Source organism: Sinocyclocheilus rhinocerous, unplaced genomic scaffold (assembly GCF_001515625.1).
Source record: "Sinocyclocheilus rhinocerous isolate Xijiao unplaced genomic scaffold, SAMN03320098_v1.1 scaffold860, whole genome shotgun sequence".
In the NCBI taxonomy this organism is placed as follows: Eukaryota; Metazoa; Chordata; class Actinopteri; order Cypriniformes; family Cyprinidae; genus Sinocyclocheilus; species Sinocyclocheilus rhinocerous.
In genome coordinates, this window is record NW_015638565.1 from 453,409 (window position 1) to 472,573 (window position 19,165).

At 38.2% G+C, this 19,165-nt stretch overlaps 1 protein-coding gene across 1 annotated transcript in view; it reads left to right on the forward strand.

Moving 5' to 3' along the window:
• LOC107749747 (synaptopodin-like) overlaps positions 1–15,643 on the forward strand; it is a 49,358-nt gene extending 33,715 nt beyond the window's left edge. Inside the window, exons 7-9 of the mRNA XM_016564900.1 lie at positions 2,678–3,718; positions 10,163–12,090; positions 14,684–15,643. Coding sequence (XP_016420386.1) covers positions 3,520–3,718; positions 10,163–12,090; positions 14,684–15,424 — 2,868 coding nt within the window. The 5' untranslated portion in view covers positions 2,678–3,519 and the 3' untranslated portion in view covers positions 15,425–15,643. The remainder of the gene's footprint in view (positions 1–2,677; positions 3,719–10,162; positions 12,091–14,683) is intronic.
• The last annotated feature ends 3,522 nt before the right edge of the window (positions 15,644–19,165 follow it).

The window sequence follows — 19,165 nt, forward strand, 5'->3', positions numbered from 1 at the left end:
TAAAAAAGACAGTAGTATCATTATTCAGCTAGCTATTGAGTGCACAACCCAGTGAGACCTTGCACATCTATGATTTCAATGACAAGTCATTTTTCTCTAAAATATATATATGTGCCCGCTATATACTTAGTACACTTATGAAGCAAACACCATGTCTCTGAGCCTCATTGAAGTTTATATCTAATCAGTGTTTTTGCTGTTTGTCATCAACCTGTGAAAGCCAAGGCATGCTAGCTATCTGCTGAGAATTACTCTCTAAGAATGCCAAATGTAGAGTGCAACCCCCAAATTATTTTTCAGGCCACTTACAGGTGCTTCAATAGGCCTTTGTGTGAAAGAAGCCGAGTTGAAGAGCAGGTCTCTGCATTGTGCCGTGGCGTATGGTTGAAGGATCTGGCCCTGGAGGGCTGTAATGGATCTGGAATATTAGAGAGACCTGTAGGGCCCCGGAGGTCTATCAAAACGCTGTGTCAGACACTGTTACGTACACTATTACTGCTCATATTATGCACTGTAACGGATACAGCCCAAAACACACACAAATACTATCTCCCAGTACCTGCATCCGGTGCCTCGGGACTGATAACGTATGGAATGTGATGGGTAGAGTTCAATACAGCTCATTAGATTGGTGTATGAGCACAAGAATGCCCTCACTGGATTGGAATGACTCATAAATCAAATGATGGCAAATCGTTAGTTATGTGAGAGAGCCATGCAGGTAGGCTGGTAAGTTAATGTTGTAATATAAATACCAGGAAAGTGAAATCAGATAAGATAAGCATACTTTGATACTTTAAGACACAAAGATTTATCATTATACTGTTTTTTTCCCCCTTAGCAAATCCAAAAGATATGCCCTGTAGTTCAAAATGCTCTGTGATGCATCAGCTTTCAACCTTCTTTCAACCAGCTTTCAGCCTTCAAGATGTTTTGGCGTGTCAAAGAATGTTGATTGCTAATCAGCTGGTAATTTGATAAGGAACCACAACATTCTAGAATGCATGTTAAAAAAACTGAATTGATGGAGATGAAGAATGATAATCTGAGCTTCCCTGATGTACAGTTAAGTGAGATGTGACATGCTTAATGTAAGAAATTAAATGGAAAATTCTTTACATTAAGCAACTTACAAAAGTCTGAGGAAATCTAAATATATCTGGAACAATTTATCTTGAGTTTAAAAATATATCTTTATTGCCTTGGATGAAATATTGAAATATTTAATATTTATCTGCCAGTGTGGCAAAAACGAAAATGTATTTGTCAGAGCGTTGTCAGAGGTCACATTACTCAAAAGCATTACAAAACAAAGCAACTGCTCTTTATGTTTCGTCCAAAGCAGAGAAAGGCAGAGAGCTTGTGAGAGGCTTTTGTGGGCAAGAATGTTTGTTTTGTTGAGTTGATTGTCTTTATTTGTGGAGGATGGCATGGAGGGCATGAACAGTGGGTGTCGTTTTTGTGGCCACTTTGAGTCAACTGTTGGAGTGGGCGGGACGTTAACTCCCAAACATAAATGCACTGGGGTCGAACGAATCACTGGAAGAGTGAAACAGACCGCTCATTTGTCATAGGTGTTATTAGTTAAAACAGTGTTTGAAAGGGGGTGATGAAGACTAATGGGGTCTTATTACCTCATGTGACCCGTGGCCTTGTTGTAGCCTACAGGATGTGAGAGAGAGACGACACTCAGCTGACAGGGTGATTCAGTGCTATTGAGACTAGACTATGCTATTTGTACAACTGCCAATTAACACACTGTCCTGTTTCAGCATGCAACTTCTTTACAAGTCATCCGAGAGCATGCATAGACTCACATTTGAGTCAAAGTCTTTCCTATTACAGAAAATTCCTTAACTGACGAAACTGACAGATATTTAGCTGTGACGCTGCAAAAGCCTTCATGAAACCAAATGATTTATATAGTGACTCCACCCTTAAATCTTTAAAAATCATGACTTTTTAAAGGGATAGCTCACCAAAAAAATTTTTACTTTAAGCTTTTAGAGGTAATTCTTATACCAAGCACAGTTTAGTCAGTAATTTATAGGGTTTCATGGGGTTTTACGTGGTAATGGTGTTAAATAGCTTAGACTGTTACAATAAAATATATAATATATATATATATATATATATATATATTAAAAAATGAAATCCTCAGTCAAATTAGTCAAAATATTTAAAGGGGGAAATTTACCGTTTTAAAATAATAATAAAAAAAACATATATATAATAAAATCTGTGAGTCTTTCTGCTTAGTTTTGCGGCATATATTTCACATGTTCTAGCTTTGAAAAATATTGACCTTCCTTCCTTTATAGTGCGTTTTATAAAATAAAAATTCCTAATTGGGCAACACATGTTCCTTTCATTATCCTGTCTCCTTGATATTAGTCAGGAGGAAAATGAGATATGCATTGTTTCAACTTCACATGTAGCAAATGCAATTCATTCCTCCCACTAATTTGACAATGGGTGGTTTGTCATTTTCACAAATGATATCAAGTGCACAGTGCCAGAGGAAATACCCCTCCTTCAAAACGGAGGAATATTTCCTTCATGAGGTTACTCATTTCAATTAGTTCAGATTGAAAATGTTTTGTAAAATATTATTTATTTTTTATAAGTGCATTTTAGTATATATTTTGACTGACAGTCTGCACCTTATATGTTTCAGGAAGCAGCAGTTGAGAGGAAGATCATTGACTCATTGTACCAGAAACCATTTGTTTAAAATCCAAACATATGGACTGAGCACAATTAAGCCTTGCTTGAAAGTTTAGCGATTACAATAGCCGCAGTCAGAACATTTGGACAACCTTTCGGCTGAATGTGTTTTTTTCATGTGCTAAAGAAACGACAGGAAAGCACCAAGCACTCCCCTTCATCTTAACATTGTTGAAACATTTTGAGAGCAAGGGCTACACGTGCCTTTAAAGAAACAGTCTGCCTCGGGGAGATTGCGATAAACTCGAGGGACATGTTTTGGTGACTTTGACTCAAAAAGAAAGACAAATATCTGGATAAGACATCGAAAACAGACGCAAATAGAACAGAGGACAGTCTGCCAGCCTTTGCCGCATTTGCACAAGAGCATATCCCAGTTGTGAAATTTTCTTGGCACTTTTCCATGGGAACTGATCCAGGGTGCATTGAGAAGTACCTCCAGGGAGGTCTTGTTAGAGTTTGAATAATATTGTGTGGATTGAAAGCAAAAGTACATTTCTCAGCTCATCTCTGGGCGGAAGCGCGTCTACTCCGAAGGATTACCGTGAAGAAAATGTCCAGCAAAATGTAGAGCTTTAGTTTAACTTTGATCCTGCTTTTGATCCTTGTTTCTTCAAAAATCGGGAAGCATAAAACAGTCAGCGGATCCCGAAACCACCTCTTACAAGTCAAACTTACGCCCCAGCTGAGAAAAAGAAAGCTTTTGTCATACCCAGGCAAGTGTGCCGGCTAAAAGGGGGCTCAGCGAAAGAAGAGAGTCTCTTAGGCAAGGACGAAGTGAGGCGGGCTGGGATGGAGTGCAAGCATGAGCCTGCTAGAAGAGGGGACAGCTGGGGTGGGCCTACCACTACAACATCCTCCACCCTCAACAAGACAGGAGCAAACACGTCCCTGGAGAGGCACAGTACTAACAACTTGGAGAAGGATGACCACCACTGTGGGGTCAAAGCAAAGCCAGGCTTGACGTCCTGCCAGATGGAGCGGAAAACAAGTAAATATTTTCTTCCAAATCTTGTTTACAGCTTTGAATCTGAAGAACGTGATATTTTATAGTATATTACAGGCTGCTTTCTAAAAAAAATAAATAAATGAATGCAAACACTGAGTTTATTTTTTGTTGTTATATAAGGGTTTCCCATACTGGGGTTTGTGATTTGATGAAAAGCTAATAATTAAAACATTGCGTAATTGCGTAAGTGCATAATTTAAATGGATAAGTGAGTCAGTTCAAATTGCGAGTTTTTAAAAGTATAAAGTTAAAAAGCTAATAATTAAAACAAACTAATAGAAATAACATTAATGCAATTAAAATAAAACACTTGCTAAGAAACATGCAATTGTATAAGTTTCCCTGGACATCATGTGATCATAAACCAACATCAGAGAACTTGTTGTTATAATGTATGTAAATATTTTAGGTCAAATGTTTCAACTGACAAAAAATTTTGGGAATACCTGTATTATATGATTAAAAAAAGAGATGATAAGGTGCGATGACAGACATGAAACTAGCGAAACTATGTAGGAAATTGGTTGCAATGGTTGCAAATTGGGACAATGGTTAATTATTTACATTTACATTTAATCATTTAGCAGACGCTTTTATCCAAAGCGACTTACGAATGAGGAGAACAATAGAAGCAATCAGACGGACAAAAGAGCAACAGTACAAGTGCTGTGACAAGTCTCAGTTAGTCTAGCACAGTACACAGCTTGGTTTTTTTTTTAAAAATAGAATGGAATAGAATAGAATAGAATAGGTAAGTGCTATACAGTTTAGTGTCATTATACAGTGTCTAATTACCGCAAAGACTGCAGAATGTTGTGATTAACCAATCAGAGTTAAGTGTTCAATAGTGTCATGTAATAAATTTAAATAGAAACACGAGTCAAGACAAATTTATTCTTTAAAAGTTGAATGCTTTTACAGACAGAGAGACATAAGAACCATCAGATTGATAGACTGATGTAGCTGCTATCCCCTAACTGTTTAGACATCAGTTCTTACTAAACCCTCAGTGACACATTTGTTTCCTCACAGACACAGATGAGCCGTACAGTAATAGCTCTTCAGTTCATATACCCACTGACCATAATGCTCAAGCTGTGGGTAATGTTATCTGGAAAAAATGCATAATAAGTTTTGCAGATGACCAGGCACCCATTGCAAGTGCAGTAAGCGGCAGTTCACACCAGTGACTGTGCGATAGAGGGGTTTTACAGCCCTGCTGATGAGAATTCAGACCCATTTCAGATGGTCCAAAACTGTTTTTGCAGAATTTAAGAGGTTGCTGTGGTGTTGTAACAGCTTTGGAGTGTGTAAAATGGCGAGAGAGGAGGATGTGGAAAGGCTGAGATGGAACAGCTAATTCAGTCACTTTATATTGGTTTCATACCGTTCCTAGGAAGAGACGCTGAAGTAAATGTCAGCATTTTCTCTCTTTTTCTTTCGTTCTCTCTCTCCTTGTATGAGATTGATGTCTCCACACAGCAGCATGATTTGATGAGATGCAGAATGTTATGCTTTTCTTTCTTGCATTTCCAGATGCTGATAGCATGAAATCGGAAAATGATACAGTGTGGTCCGAAAGTTTGAGAGCAGTTTTTTTTTCTAATGTTTTAAAATTAGTACAATTTTAAATAATATTAATAATAATAAAAATAAACAGTAGTAAGACATTTTAATTCTACACCGTTTTTTAGGTCATTAATCAAATTTTGCTATTTTTTTAGGTTGAACCTAAACTCTTTTGTACAAACAGTCAGCACCAGGGATCATGATCATCAGCTTTTACACATACTTGTGTTGTTCATCCAGTTTTAGTGCTGCTGTCATTGAAACAAAAGAGGACTTAGACATTCAAAAAGTACTAAGACTTTCTGAAATGTATGTAATGGTAACTCGTTAACTTTTCGCTTGGAATTGTTTTGCTAATAATATAATTTGTAGTAAATCTCTTATTGCCACTGTATAAGACAAATGCATTAATTTCCATGTTCATAACCTATGATTTAGAGCTGCAGGTCATATGTTTAGATACCTTTGGCAGAAAATGTTAATAATTAAAAAAGTGATTCTTTGTATCCCTTTAATGATGCCTCTTATTAATTCAGTTATTTTTTAAACCAACTTTCTTTTTACAAAGCATGTAAAGAGTTCACACAATGTACACAAAAGTTTGAACAAACCAAAACCGCAAAAACAACAATGTTGGATGGGATCCTACACAAAGTAATACAATTCAGTGAGGAAGTATTAAACAGCCGGTCTAAAGCCAGATACAGTGCAGAAAAAAGGACTTATATACCCCACACCTTTTCTGTAAACTGACTCATTTGGAGTCTTAAACTGTGTAATCTTTTCCATCACATAATTTTTCATCTAGCAGCTTCTGCAAATTTACAGTAACTTATGGCCACCGCTGTAGGTTTTATAATAATATAGCAGGTCAATTACAAGGCATTTCTCAGCATCAGAACTGATCTGTATATGCTATTCTGTGAATGTTGTCCTACTTGAGAATGAGGTAGCAGAGTAAGAAGGGTCTCCTAGTACAGGTTTTGTGGACAGTGATGTGTAATTGCACATTCATGGTTTGAAAGTTCTCAAACCTTTCTGATCTCATCACTTCCACATTTCCCAGAGGAAAACTGTCATTTTATCCCATCTTCCCAGTGAACCATAACATCCGACAGGGGAATTTGACCTTTGATATACAACCCTAGGCCTGCCAGGTCCCCAAATCCTCAAGCTGTGAGGGAGCTTCCCTCATCTGTCCAAACTGAGAGCCCACATATCATACACAGCTCGATGCCAAGGACATGGGAACATTATTTATGTCCCTGAATTCCTACCACTACTTCTTGGTTTGAGGAAGATCCTGTCTTTCCCTTCATGTTAATGAGAAGTTAAGCATGAGTGTTATGATTCAGGTAGGATGGATCAGCTAAGCAAGCAAACCTCTGCGGCCTAAACTGAACTCCACCCTCGAGGCTCAGGTGTCCATCCAACCAAGCGAGCGTATTTGCCGGACGACTCTCTCCCCTGACACCCAATCCTCTGAAAGAGCTGACACACTGATTCTATACATGACACTGATGAAATGTGGCCACTTAATTTGGCGTGAAACAGAATGTGCGAACTTACAGAATCTGTACGTGATTATTTAAGTACATCCAAGGCCGTAGAAGTCATAAATTTGAATCGTTCCTACATCCATGAACTCTGGTAATGAAAACAGTGGTTACGCAAAAGGATAGTTCATTGAAAAATGAAAATGTTTTCATTATTTGCTCACGCTCATGTAGTTTGAAACCCACATGATGTTCTTCGTTAGAACACAAATAGAGATGTTTGGCTGAAAGTCAGGAACTGACAGTCTCAGTCACCATTCTCTTTCATTGCATATTTTTTCCCATTAAATGAAAGTGAATGGTGACTGAGGCCGTCATTCTGCTTCTACTTTAGTGTTCCACATCAGAAAGAAATGGGTTTCAGGGTCATAGAGGTTTGGAACATGAGAGTGATATATAATATAATATATACTTAAGAGGGTTGAACTACAGCTTTAAAAACAACCTACAAAACCATTGCTAGAGAAAACATTTGTCTAATTGGACTTCTGGCTCAAAACCTCATAGTTTCTGATTTCTGACTATCCCTTGTGACAACCTTCCCGCGTGACAGCTATAGCCCCGCTCTCCAGATCTATTCTGTATCCTGGTTCTTCGCTGTTGAATTTGGAGTGTACCAAACGTCTGCCAGGAACATTGCACAGCATAGCCATCCTTTAAAAAAAGCAAAAAGGAAGCGCAAACCTCGTCCAGTGCCCCAGCCTGCCCGCCTCATACTCGATGCGCATTTTGGAGCGCGCGAGAGATCATCATTCGCAACGACACGAAATCCGATCCAGGCTCGCGCTGCTAAAGGGGGAGTGGAGGAAACACATGAAGTTAAATTAGAAAAGCTCGAGAAGCAGCAACAAAAGAGACTGTATGCAGAGTTAATTAAGGTAAGAGAAGTTTAGTTTGACATGGTGCTTCTGAAACTTAAAAAAAAATGCTTAGATTTGTGAAAGGCATGTGCTGAAGTCATGTTTAAGTTCTGAGGTTTGATGACATAGATCGTTTAAATTATATAATGTGATGCATCTTCTTTAAAGCGAGAAGAGATCAATATTTTACAGTGAATGCATGCTGCTTTAAAAGACAATACGGACTGGTTGCCACTTTGGGTTGTCTTTAGGCATAAACTGTCAATAGGCAGCAAGTTTTTGAATGAATAGAACAACTTTGTTTTGAAGTTAAAGTGACAAATTGTTCTTTGTGGATTTCAGACATAATGTTTTTAAAGTTATTTTTTGTTTAAACTGTAAAAAAAAATTGTATAATCTAAAATGTGCTTCATGTGGTAACATCTAAATTAACTGGTTTCATTCTAGAATTTTTTTTTTTTTAATGTGACCCAATTAACCTAGGTATTTTTTTCCACATTACCACATTTTGTAGTGTATTTATTTATTTGAAAAGTAGAAAGCAGTCAGTGAGTAAAGTCATAACTGTATTAAATTAACTTGTATTTAGGTCTGGCTCTGATATGACAGGGACATTTATAAGAATAAGGAAGAAATTAAAACTGCACATTTTTGAAAGTACTTGAAACTACTTTGGTTGGTGGGAAAACATGCACATTAAATTAAAAGAAAAGAAAGAAAAAAGAGAAAAGCTGCATGTATGTTTTTATAATTATCAGATTTTGCTCCAGGTTTATAAAAGAAAATCTTTTTAAACACCGTAAAGATGAATGTCTGTAAAGAAGGAAAATGGAAAGCTTTTTATCACAGTGCTAGAGGTTGTGTTGCATGGCCTGACTAAATAAAGAGGCGTTTTTGCTGGTGGAATGAAAGGCAGATGCACATTATACATGCTCTATTATAATTTTATGCCATGTGATATAAAAGCTCCTTTGAGTCTGGCAAACTTGCACATAAAACAAACGGAATAGAACTCTTTAGAACTCTTGCTTTTTTTTACTACTTTTTTTTTAACTCCCATTGTGGTTCTGGCAAGACAAAGACCTACCTGCATAGATAGAGAAAAAACACTCAACAAATTGTTTTCAGGTTTGCTGCCAAGTCTGAGGTTGAGGATAAAAGCAAAGAACTACCTCAGGGAAACCTGGAGTGGTTAATTATTCAAAGGTCTATTAGGGAAACAGATTGTGTTTATGTTGCACAGGTTAACCACACTTACATTAAGAGAGTCAAGCCGTTCAGCCAGTGATGTAATTGTAAGCAGTCTGTTCCTCAGGATGTAATGTTCTGGTATAAGATGTTGAGGGTTTGTGTTTTAAAAGTTCTGTCCCTTTCCTGAGGCATTCATTCTTTTGTAGGCAGGATTTTTAAGCACACTTGTTTTATTTACTGAAACTTTGATGCCACAGTATGTCACTGTAGGTCAAAGTTTAAGCATTTAAATGTAGACTTTGTCTCGTAAGTGATGATGGAAAGGCATGAACCTGTCGGCATATAAACCAATGGCTCCTGTGCCTCAGAGAGATTTCTCAAGGCATGCTGCAGTCTCAAGCAGGGAATTTTCTCGGCAGTTGAGGAATGCTAAGGGAGGAACTAGAGCCCATGGTGAAGGAAATACTTTCTGCAGCTCGTAATGGGGCTTTTTTGCCCAGTCAATAAACCTTTGCCATTTTCAACAAATACATGACTGTTTTAACATCCATCTTTGCCAAACTATGGGTAGAACTGCAAATATCAGCATTAAGATTTATTTACAGGAGGTTTTTAGAACTATAAATGTGTGAAAGCATTGTACGGTCTACAAAAGGTTGCCTGCAGGCTCTGTGAATCACAGCAAACTGTGAAAAGAATAATTTTGACCACAAATCCTTGAACTTTATATGACAGCATTTCTTTTATAAGTCTGTGCGCAAAAAGGACGACAAACTAATATGATTCATCTTTTTAACAGGGTGACTCATGAAAGCTAGAATTACTTGAAAGACATATAATACTCTTGACTTTTAAAATAATTATACTCCCATTTGAGCACATTGCTACTATAGCTGAGACTTAAAAAGCAACCAAATGATTGAGACAGCAATGGTGAGATCATGAAATAAAATACAAAGCAGGCTAATATTTGCCAAAACCTGTCCAATTAGTCTGTCTAATAAAAAAGGCATGTGATATTATATACAGCACCCTTTGTTTGTTAGGCTGAAACAATTAAGTGCATTTAAAATAACCCCCATAAGTCTTGTGAATACTTGGTGGGTTGTGCTAAATTCTGCAATTATAACCTGGGTCGAGCAATACTTTGCTTTGTGAACTGAAAAGCACTGCAAATGGCATAGCTGTGAATGTGTTATATCATTTACACTTTCTCTTGAGTTGATTGGTGTGTTTTTCTACCATTACAGACCTCAGCAGAAGTGCCAGTTTGTCGGAGAAGGAGCTGAAGGAGGCACGGACCAAGAGTCAGATCATTGCTGCTCAGCTCCAGGCCAATTCCAACTCTAAAGGCGTCCAACTTTTCAACCGGCGCAGACAGAGAGTGAACGCTTTCACACTTGTAAGCGTCGGAGGAGGGGGAGTGGAGGCATCCAAGAATGTAATTGATTCATCTTTTGAAAGTCCACGGACATGGAACAAACATCACTTGACTGAGGACCAGGACAAAGAGTTGAATCGTAAGAACCTCACGTGGATGGCCGGCAGAATCAGCAGTACTGGGAGTGACATGGAAGATGCTAGTGAGGTTACACGGGAGGATGTAGCAGAAGAAAGCGGCCAAGACAGACACTTTCTCCCTGTCAACGAGAAGGATGAGGAGCTCTCAGAAGACCTCACGGAGCATGTGAAGGAAGAGGTTACTCTTAGAAGTGATAATACCACTGCTGTTATGGACAGAACTGGTCAAGATGAAGCTGAAGGCAATGGAGCACACAATAAAGAAATCCCAAATGGATACAGTGCACAATGCAATGGAAAAGCAGATAAGACGGTGACTAAACAGCCCACCATCATGAACAGAACAGCTCGCCCATTTTTCTCCCCGACAACAGTAAGATCCTTTGAAGCTACAAGTCCAGTCATGGACATCCTTCCAGCCCCATCTGATGACTCTACAACACACTTTGAACCTTCAACTTACCCAGTGCACCCAAGACCTGTTTTCTCTCCACCACCACCTCCACCTTCGTATCCAACGCCTCCTCTCCCCAGCTACTCCAGCCCTCCTCCACCTAACACAGCCCATGCTCCCTCACCTCAGCCTTCTTCTTACATCCGCCCATATGCCCCCAGGCCTACATTTGTCCCTAACCATATGAGTGAGAAGATATCTGTAACTCCCATCAGATCGGGCATCCTTGATGAGGGCCGGGCTCGCAGAGCGACCCGCAAGTCGATGTTCACATTTCAGGAGAAGCCAAAAGTGGCTCCGAATCCCGAACTCCTGTCCTTGGTGCAGTGTGCAGATGGAAAGAAGAAAAAACCCCAGCCAGATGCAGGGCAGGAAGAGGAGCTGCTGGCTCTCGGGGATGAAGCCTCAAACTTCCTGGCCAAAGACGAGGATATTCACGAGGAAGCTGCGGTGCCAGAGTGGGCCTCGAGTTTGAAAAGCTCCAGGACACGTGCCAGGATAGAGCACAAGCCTGAGCAAACCCTGACCAATGCTTCAGGAAAAGGAGCCGAACTGTTTGCCAAACGCCAGTCGAGGATGGAAAGGTATGTCCATGACAGCAAGGACCCGAGATCTCCCTCTCCTACCATGTCCTTGCCTCCTTCGTGGGTGTATCCATCCAACATGCCCGGTCGAGTAAAGGCCATAGTAAACTCCTCCAATATAAGTACACAAATTTCAAAAACACTTCAAGCTCAGCAGGCAACTCAGAAAAAGACTGTCCCTGCCAAAACGCCAGCACCTGTTCCGGCTCCACCTCCAGAAATACCCTTGGAGAATGGCTGCACTAAAATCGAGATGGAGCTGTCCAAACATCAGCCATACCAGCTCAACTCATCCCTCTTTATCTTCAACCCAATGAAAGATCCCTACAGCACTCTTCCCAGAGCCGCCCCAGCTCCTAAATCTGTCGTGACAGCTCACTCCTACTCCAGACAATCATCCCTTCCAACAAGCCCATTGCCATCACCCTACAGCCCATCTGCCGCCTATCGGTCAGCCCATTGCTTTTCGCCTCCTATGATGCCTCTCAGTCCCATCAAAGCAGGCAGTGTCAGTTCCCCAGTGTCACCTTTAGCTCCAGATCGTGTGGCTTCACCTCACTCTGGCGTCCAAGCTCCACGTCCCACGTTCTCCACCAAAAAAGCTGGTATCAGCCCACAGGTGTGGAAACCCTCTTCATTCTTTTAAACCTTTCAATTTCTGATCTTCTTTGCTTTATGTACTCTTCAGATCAAAATATAATGGAAGTAAAGTAAAAGGGACACATATCAGACTGACTGTCCACTTAGAAGTAGCAAGAGAGCAGTAAGGTTCTAAAAAGTAGCTACAGGAAATCTAGCACTCTTGGTCAGGCCTGTTTGTTTATTTTTTATTTTTTTTTGAGTTTTGCAAGTGGAAGCAATAAATGTCAGGTCCTACATTTGCCTGTAAAACTGACTTAAATTGTCATTCATAAACTGGCCACCAGAGGGACATAAATTGAACCTTATTTATTTTTTAATTAAGACATTGTAATTTAATACAGCTTTGAGTTTCAGAACTACAGTTTATAAATTTTTGTGCTGATGCCAGATATATTTTAGGTACAAAACCAGTGTGTCATTTTCCAACGCTTGCCTCCAAGTTTTCAGGTTGGAGTTGGTACAAGCTCATAAGCAGTTTAGCAGATGGTGTTTTGCATTTTATGATGTACGAAATACAATTTAATATGAGTAGGATGATATGAGAGTCTCTTCCTATTATGACACATGTACTAATTCTTTATCTTAATTAGTTCTGTGTGCTTTTCTTTGATTTATAGTTCCAGTTTAAAACTTGCATACTGCACACAACAGTATGTACTTAATGTAGTGTGCATACACTCCTGTATGTGCTACTGCAGGGATCTGATTAAACAAAGCCATAATTGAGTTATTGACTTCTCTTTCAAATGATTTTGTCTGCTCTGTTTCATTAAAGCAATGAAACACTCAGTTTCTTTTCTGTCTCTGGTTTTCATACTTTATTATCTTCTTCTGTTGACTAATTTGCTGAATTTCCTGTGTGGATTTCTTCATCTATTTTCAGCATCCCCTCTAATCAGTTGTTTCAGTTTTTGTTAGTGTCTATCCTTCTCTTCAGCGATAAGAATCCCAGGCCGGCTTTCCGGAGTCGTTTTTATCTATACACTTGTACCAACTAAACAAAGATATGCATATCAGAGCCACCCGCCGCGTGGTGCTCTGACCCAAAATGAAATTAGAAACTTTTTTTTTTAATGCTGACTAAATATGTATGTGCCCCGCACATTCCTGGCCTGCCCCCTGAAAATGCACATCTGAGCCAAAACAGGCCCCTGTGGGCTTGAGCTTTAGGCTAGCGGCCTGACCTCTGGCCTCCCTCACGCTTGGAAAAACACATTTGCTGGAGGTGAAAACATACCCAGCAGTCTCAGCAGTGCAAATGCATATCTCAGTAAAGGTTAGTGGTCTTGGCAGCGTGTATGCAAGCGGTCTGAAGATGCATGATACCCTGGTGTGCTGGGAAACTACTCAGACATTGGACACTAATAAACAGCTCGATGTAATCACAGGGTGTATGAGAAGGCCTGATATCGATAACATCACATCTGAAGTTGCATGCAGTGCTGCAGGAGATGTTTCAGTGGCGTGTTTAAACGTTAATCTTAACCAAACGTGTGCACATTACCTGGCATGAACTTGGAAAGCTTGGATTTTTGAATGGTTATTGGATCTTTGGATCCAGGATTGTTCTGCTACTCTTGTACCTCAAGTGTGATGATAAATGTGTTCCCGTGCATTCCTCACTATCTACATTTATAACAAACGTTGCCTAAAAAAATGAATCATAGCAAGTTATACAGGGCTCAAGAATAAGGATGGTGTGCTGGCCCAGTGTGAGTTTTGGTCTAGGTGACTGAACTGTCACATGTCCTATTGGATCAACGCCATATATATATATATATATATATATATGTATTTGATCATGTATGCATATTTTTATGCCTTGCAAGTTTTATGTCTTGTTTTGCTGTGACATTTTGTTGCAAATTATGCTTATCAGATTTTTTGCTTTTCAGCTAAATAAAATGATCTAACATGATGTCCAGCATTATCTCCCAGTAAAAGTAAAAGTGACTTTCTTGTATAATAAAGTCTAGCTATTATATATATTTAGCTGCCAAATTTTGTTTGTAAAAAATCTTGAAATTTGATCATTTTAATTTAGATGTGTGAAAAATCACCTTTATTTATATAGCACTTTATACAGAACAGATTGTTTTAAAGCAGCTTCACCATAATAAACAACAGAATCAATGATGCAAACTTCCAACATGGGACAAATTAAAATTCTGCTGTAAAACAGTTCTAATACAAAAATATATAATAATAAATGTAAAAAAAAAAAAATTCTATTATAAAATAAAATATTTTAAAATGATAAAGCATCAAAATGTTTCTATTAAATAAAATGTAATTTTTAAAATAAATATAAACTTAAGTCATACATTTTAAATACAAACTTTTAAATTATAAATGTAAATATAAAATTATAAAAATTATGTAAACTGATCAATTACAATTTATTTCTTTTGAGGTCAGTAAGAATGTTGGCAAAGCTAATAGAAATTCGAAGTATGGCAAACAGATATTCAGCGTGTGTGTTTGTGAGTGTATTTAGTGATATAGAGACACTAAATTAAAGTGATGTCTCACCTCTAAAAGTAATCTTTTCTTATCTTTTGTCTTATCAGATTAAGGAGGAGACCCCGGCACCAATCAATAGCCCCGGCTCCACCACCCCAACCTCCAGGACGCCCAACCTCACTAGATGCTTCACCAGCCCTGAGGTGCTTTCCAGCACTGTCTGGTCCCCCAGCAGCCCTCTAGTGACCTCTACATCATCCAGCCCAATCTACAAGCCCACACCCATCTCCCACTCACGGCTCATCCATAAGCCCGTCACGACATGCCCTTCCCCAAGCCCTATCCACAAGCCCATTGCAACCACTGCATCTCCAGGTACCATCTTCAAGCTGACCGCCACCTCTCCTGTATCTCCACACTGGGAAACCAGGTGCCAGTCCCCAGCTGTCAGCCAGGACACCAAAGCCAACCACCGCATTTTGGCCAAAAACATCATCAATGCCGCCAAGCGGAAAAACAGTCCGTCTCCTGGGGCACTGAGCAGCCGCAGTCTGCCCATCTCCCCAGTGAACGGCGGGATCGTGCCTTACGAACACAAACCAGTCAGTCCATTTCAGCCACGGATGCTGGGGGCTCAATCGCCCACCCTTACCAGTCCCTCTCCCACCCGCATGATCCACTCTCCGGTGCAGTTGTACAACGCCCGCTCGCTGACTGACTCTGATGCCTCGGTCGAGTCTGAGGATTCAGGTCTGCGCTCTCCTGGAGTGCGCAGCTACAATACCTGCCCCCGTGGCTGGACCGGCAGTCTGCAGGTGAAGAGGGGAGGCGTGCCCGAAGATCTGTAGAAAGCACTTAGGGATGATTTATCCTTCAGCCTGATTTCGTTGTAGACCAAAGTGTCCCTTAAATATTGAATGTAAAGCATTGTGGATTTTTCAGTACATTGCATACAGTACAGTATGTTACTATGTTGACTCTGTGATGGAATCTGTTCATGTTAAAGAAATACATTGTCGTTCAAAAGTTTGGGTCAGTAAGTTTTTTTTTTTCTCAGCAAGGACGCATTAAAAATGAGAAAAAGGGTTTTTTATAGTTTAAAAAATCCAGTAAATAAAATCAAATAAATGGTGTTCTTTTCTATTCATCAAATCATTTTTTTTTTAAATGTATCATAGTTTCCACAAAAATATTAAGCAGCATAACTGTTTTCAAAATTGATAATAAAAAGGAATAATAAAAAGGAATGTTTCTTAAGCACCAAATCAGCATATCAGAATGATTTCTGAAGCATCATGTGACACTGATGACTGAAGTAATGGCTGCTGAAAATTCAGCTTTGCTGTCACAGGAATAAATTACATTTTAAAATGTATATTAAAATATAAAAGTTATTTAAAATAAACAATTTTTACTGTATTAATGCAGCCTTAGTGAGCTTCTTTCAAAAACATTAAAAATCTTACTAAACCCAAATGTTTTGAACGGTAATGTAGTTGATAATTGAAAAAAAGAAAAGAAAATGCTGTCATCATTTACTCACCTCACATGTTTACTTACTATCATGGAACACAAAATGAGGTGAATGTCCACATTTTCAAACAAAAGTAAATGAGGCTGATGCTGAAATATAACTAATACGTGACTATTATGTTGTTGTTGTTGTTGGAGCGTGACCGCATCTGTAAAGAAAGATTTTATCAAGGTCATATGATCTTGCAACATGAGGGTGAATAAATGAAGACTACATTTTCATTTTAAAGTGAACTGTACCTGTAAAGTTACATCTTGGTCTCATCTCTGCAGCTGTCTGTAATCTAATGAAGAAGGCATTACATGGACTCAGAAAGGTGTACCAAAGATAAAAAAAAAGTAATGTGCAAGACTTTTCAAAGCAGTATTAGTTATTAACCTCATTTTTTTAATCTACATAAATATAAAAGGGATTGTCCCTTTTGCTTTTTTTGTACAGTATGTTCTGACAATGTCACAATATTCGTAGGTCCGACTTGAGTCAAACTGGGAAGGAACTGACTGCTTATTGCTGATTGTGAGTTAATTTAGATGTAAAGACAGAATGACACAGCAAGGTTTTATGGTATGAGAGGGAATGGTAGGAAATTCTCTACATTACATATATTATAAATGGAAGCTGCTGGTGATTTGAAATCCGATTCGTTTTCCATATTAGTTTAGTGCTGACATACATGAGGGAAATAAAATGGTCTGATGCACAATGGGAGAAGTGAAAAAATAAAGCATTAGGAGGTTTGGACAGTGTGATTTCACTTAAAATGTAGGAATGATTGAATTTAAGTGTTCATTAATGCACCTTGCTTAGATGGCTATTAGTTATATTTCCAAAGAGGGCAAAAACAGGAGAAGAGAGAATTCTGGCTGAGCTTATATATAAGTTAAACTTCACATAGCATTTCAGTTTATCACATAAAAGGGACTGAAGTAATTCTGGGTTTAAGGTGACTGACAGCTCTGTTGGTAGAGTAAGGTGAGATAATTGCTTTTTTACACATTTCACTCAAATAAATATATTTCATGGGGCACTTGTAAGTTTTATCATTTATTTAAACATCACCTCTGACACTGTCAGACTGTCTACAGCATACATTTACACTTGACTGGGAAATTTCTGACAGTACACACTGTATACTGTGTGGTAAATGGTAATTCACACTACTTAATACCGAATGTTTGTCTGTCGTAGTTCTGAAATTACATATTGAAATCTGTCTGAGCTGATCACTAGCACTCATTTAAGGATTGAGTCTCAAGGGTCATGCATACCAAGTGTAGTCATGTTAGCCTGCGCTCAAATATTGGCTCACCACACATGAGAAAATCATTCTCTGTGTTGGTGCATCAGCAGATTTTTGAGTATTTGCATAGGGGAATTTTGATTGACAGGGACATCAGCTGTAAAGTGACTCGGCACCTTTGGTGAGAATAATGTTATCACTTTCACGGATGCTTTACAGCCCCTGTGTACTTGTGCGATCCTTCATTTGCATTATGCTTGATTCAACTTACATATACAATTTCTTTGAGTTTGACATCATGTCTGAATAACCATCCTCAATATTATCTCTGTCTGTTCAGTTCTGTTTTTAAATTAAGTGAATAAACACAAATAAACAATGTCATCTTCTTGGAGAGGTTTTTAGAAGGTTTTCATTTCTTGATACATTTTGATGCTGAAAGCACAAACTGTAAGTTTATTCATTACAAATGCACACAGTTTTACCTCCCTATAACTGATTTCCTCACTATTTTAGAAAAATGCACATTATTATTATAACCAGATACTTTATTATAGTGTGATTATAGGAAAGGGATGTAGTTTATATTCTGACCTCTTTTACTGATACATGGGAGAAATATTTTACATCAAAAATGTAGGATATTATTATTGTTATTATTATTACTACTACTATTATTTTCCCCACAACTCAGAATTGGACAGTATAGACAAAGTCTTAAAAATAATTTAATCTAGTCTGTGAATTGCATTCATACACTAGAATTAAGTAAAAATTCTTTAATCAAAAAAGTTGTGATGTTTCTTGAAGAGATACAGGCAGCAAAGACCACAGATGCCTGGTCAATACCACCACCTATAGGACCAAAATGGTAAACTGGTTTCATCACTACTGTATCCATCGCTGCAGGCTCAGGATATGAGCTCAAAAGAATGTCAAATATTAATTATACAAATACAAATATAAATGAGTCATTATTATATGAATCGGTAACGACCACATGTGTGCAGACATTATATACACTGTGTGTTTTAGTATTCAAATTATGCAAACCTTTTTAAGGCTCAAAAGTAGTTAATTATTAGATTATTAATTTTGGATTATTTCATCAGTACCGCCAACATGGTCCCCAGTGACGTCAAGGAGCAGTTTGTTCTTTTGTAAACAGCCTTTTCATGATAAGAGAATAAAAATTAGAAATAAAATGGATTGTCTATGAGCTACTATGAGCTCTCAGATGCATGTTTATTTCCTGTTTAGATCATTGACTTGTGTTAACAGGGTAACATGCTTCACATTCTCCAGAGAGACCATCAGTGCTGCATAGAAAGAACAGCTCCAATGGCAGCAATAAGCGACGATGAATAACAAAAATAACCTGAAGTGACAAAATAAAATAACCCCTCAGCTCTCTGTAAATTGTAATTATTTTACATGATTTAATGGCACGGTTGTCAGCATTTACCATAATGCCAAAGTATACAGTTACAGCAGTGTAACGGACAATAAAACCGACAAAGTAAATACAGATATATAGAAAATGAAGGGTAAATCAAAAGGAAAGGAACAAAGTAAAATAATAATAATAATAATTATATGAATTTTAATGAATTTACATAGAAGATATGAAATATGCAAAATGTAGTCTCTTGTTGCAGGGTGTGAAAAGGTTGGGGTGGTAATAATAATAATACACAAAATAATAATAATATACTAAGGTAATAATATGCTAAACTCAATAGTAATTATATATAATTTGATATTTATATTTATAGGTATATAAACAAGTGTTTACAAATTCATTAGGAGTTGGTG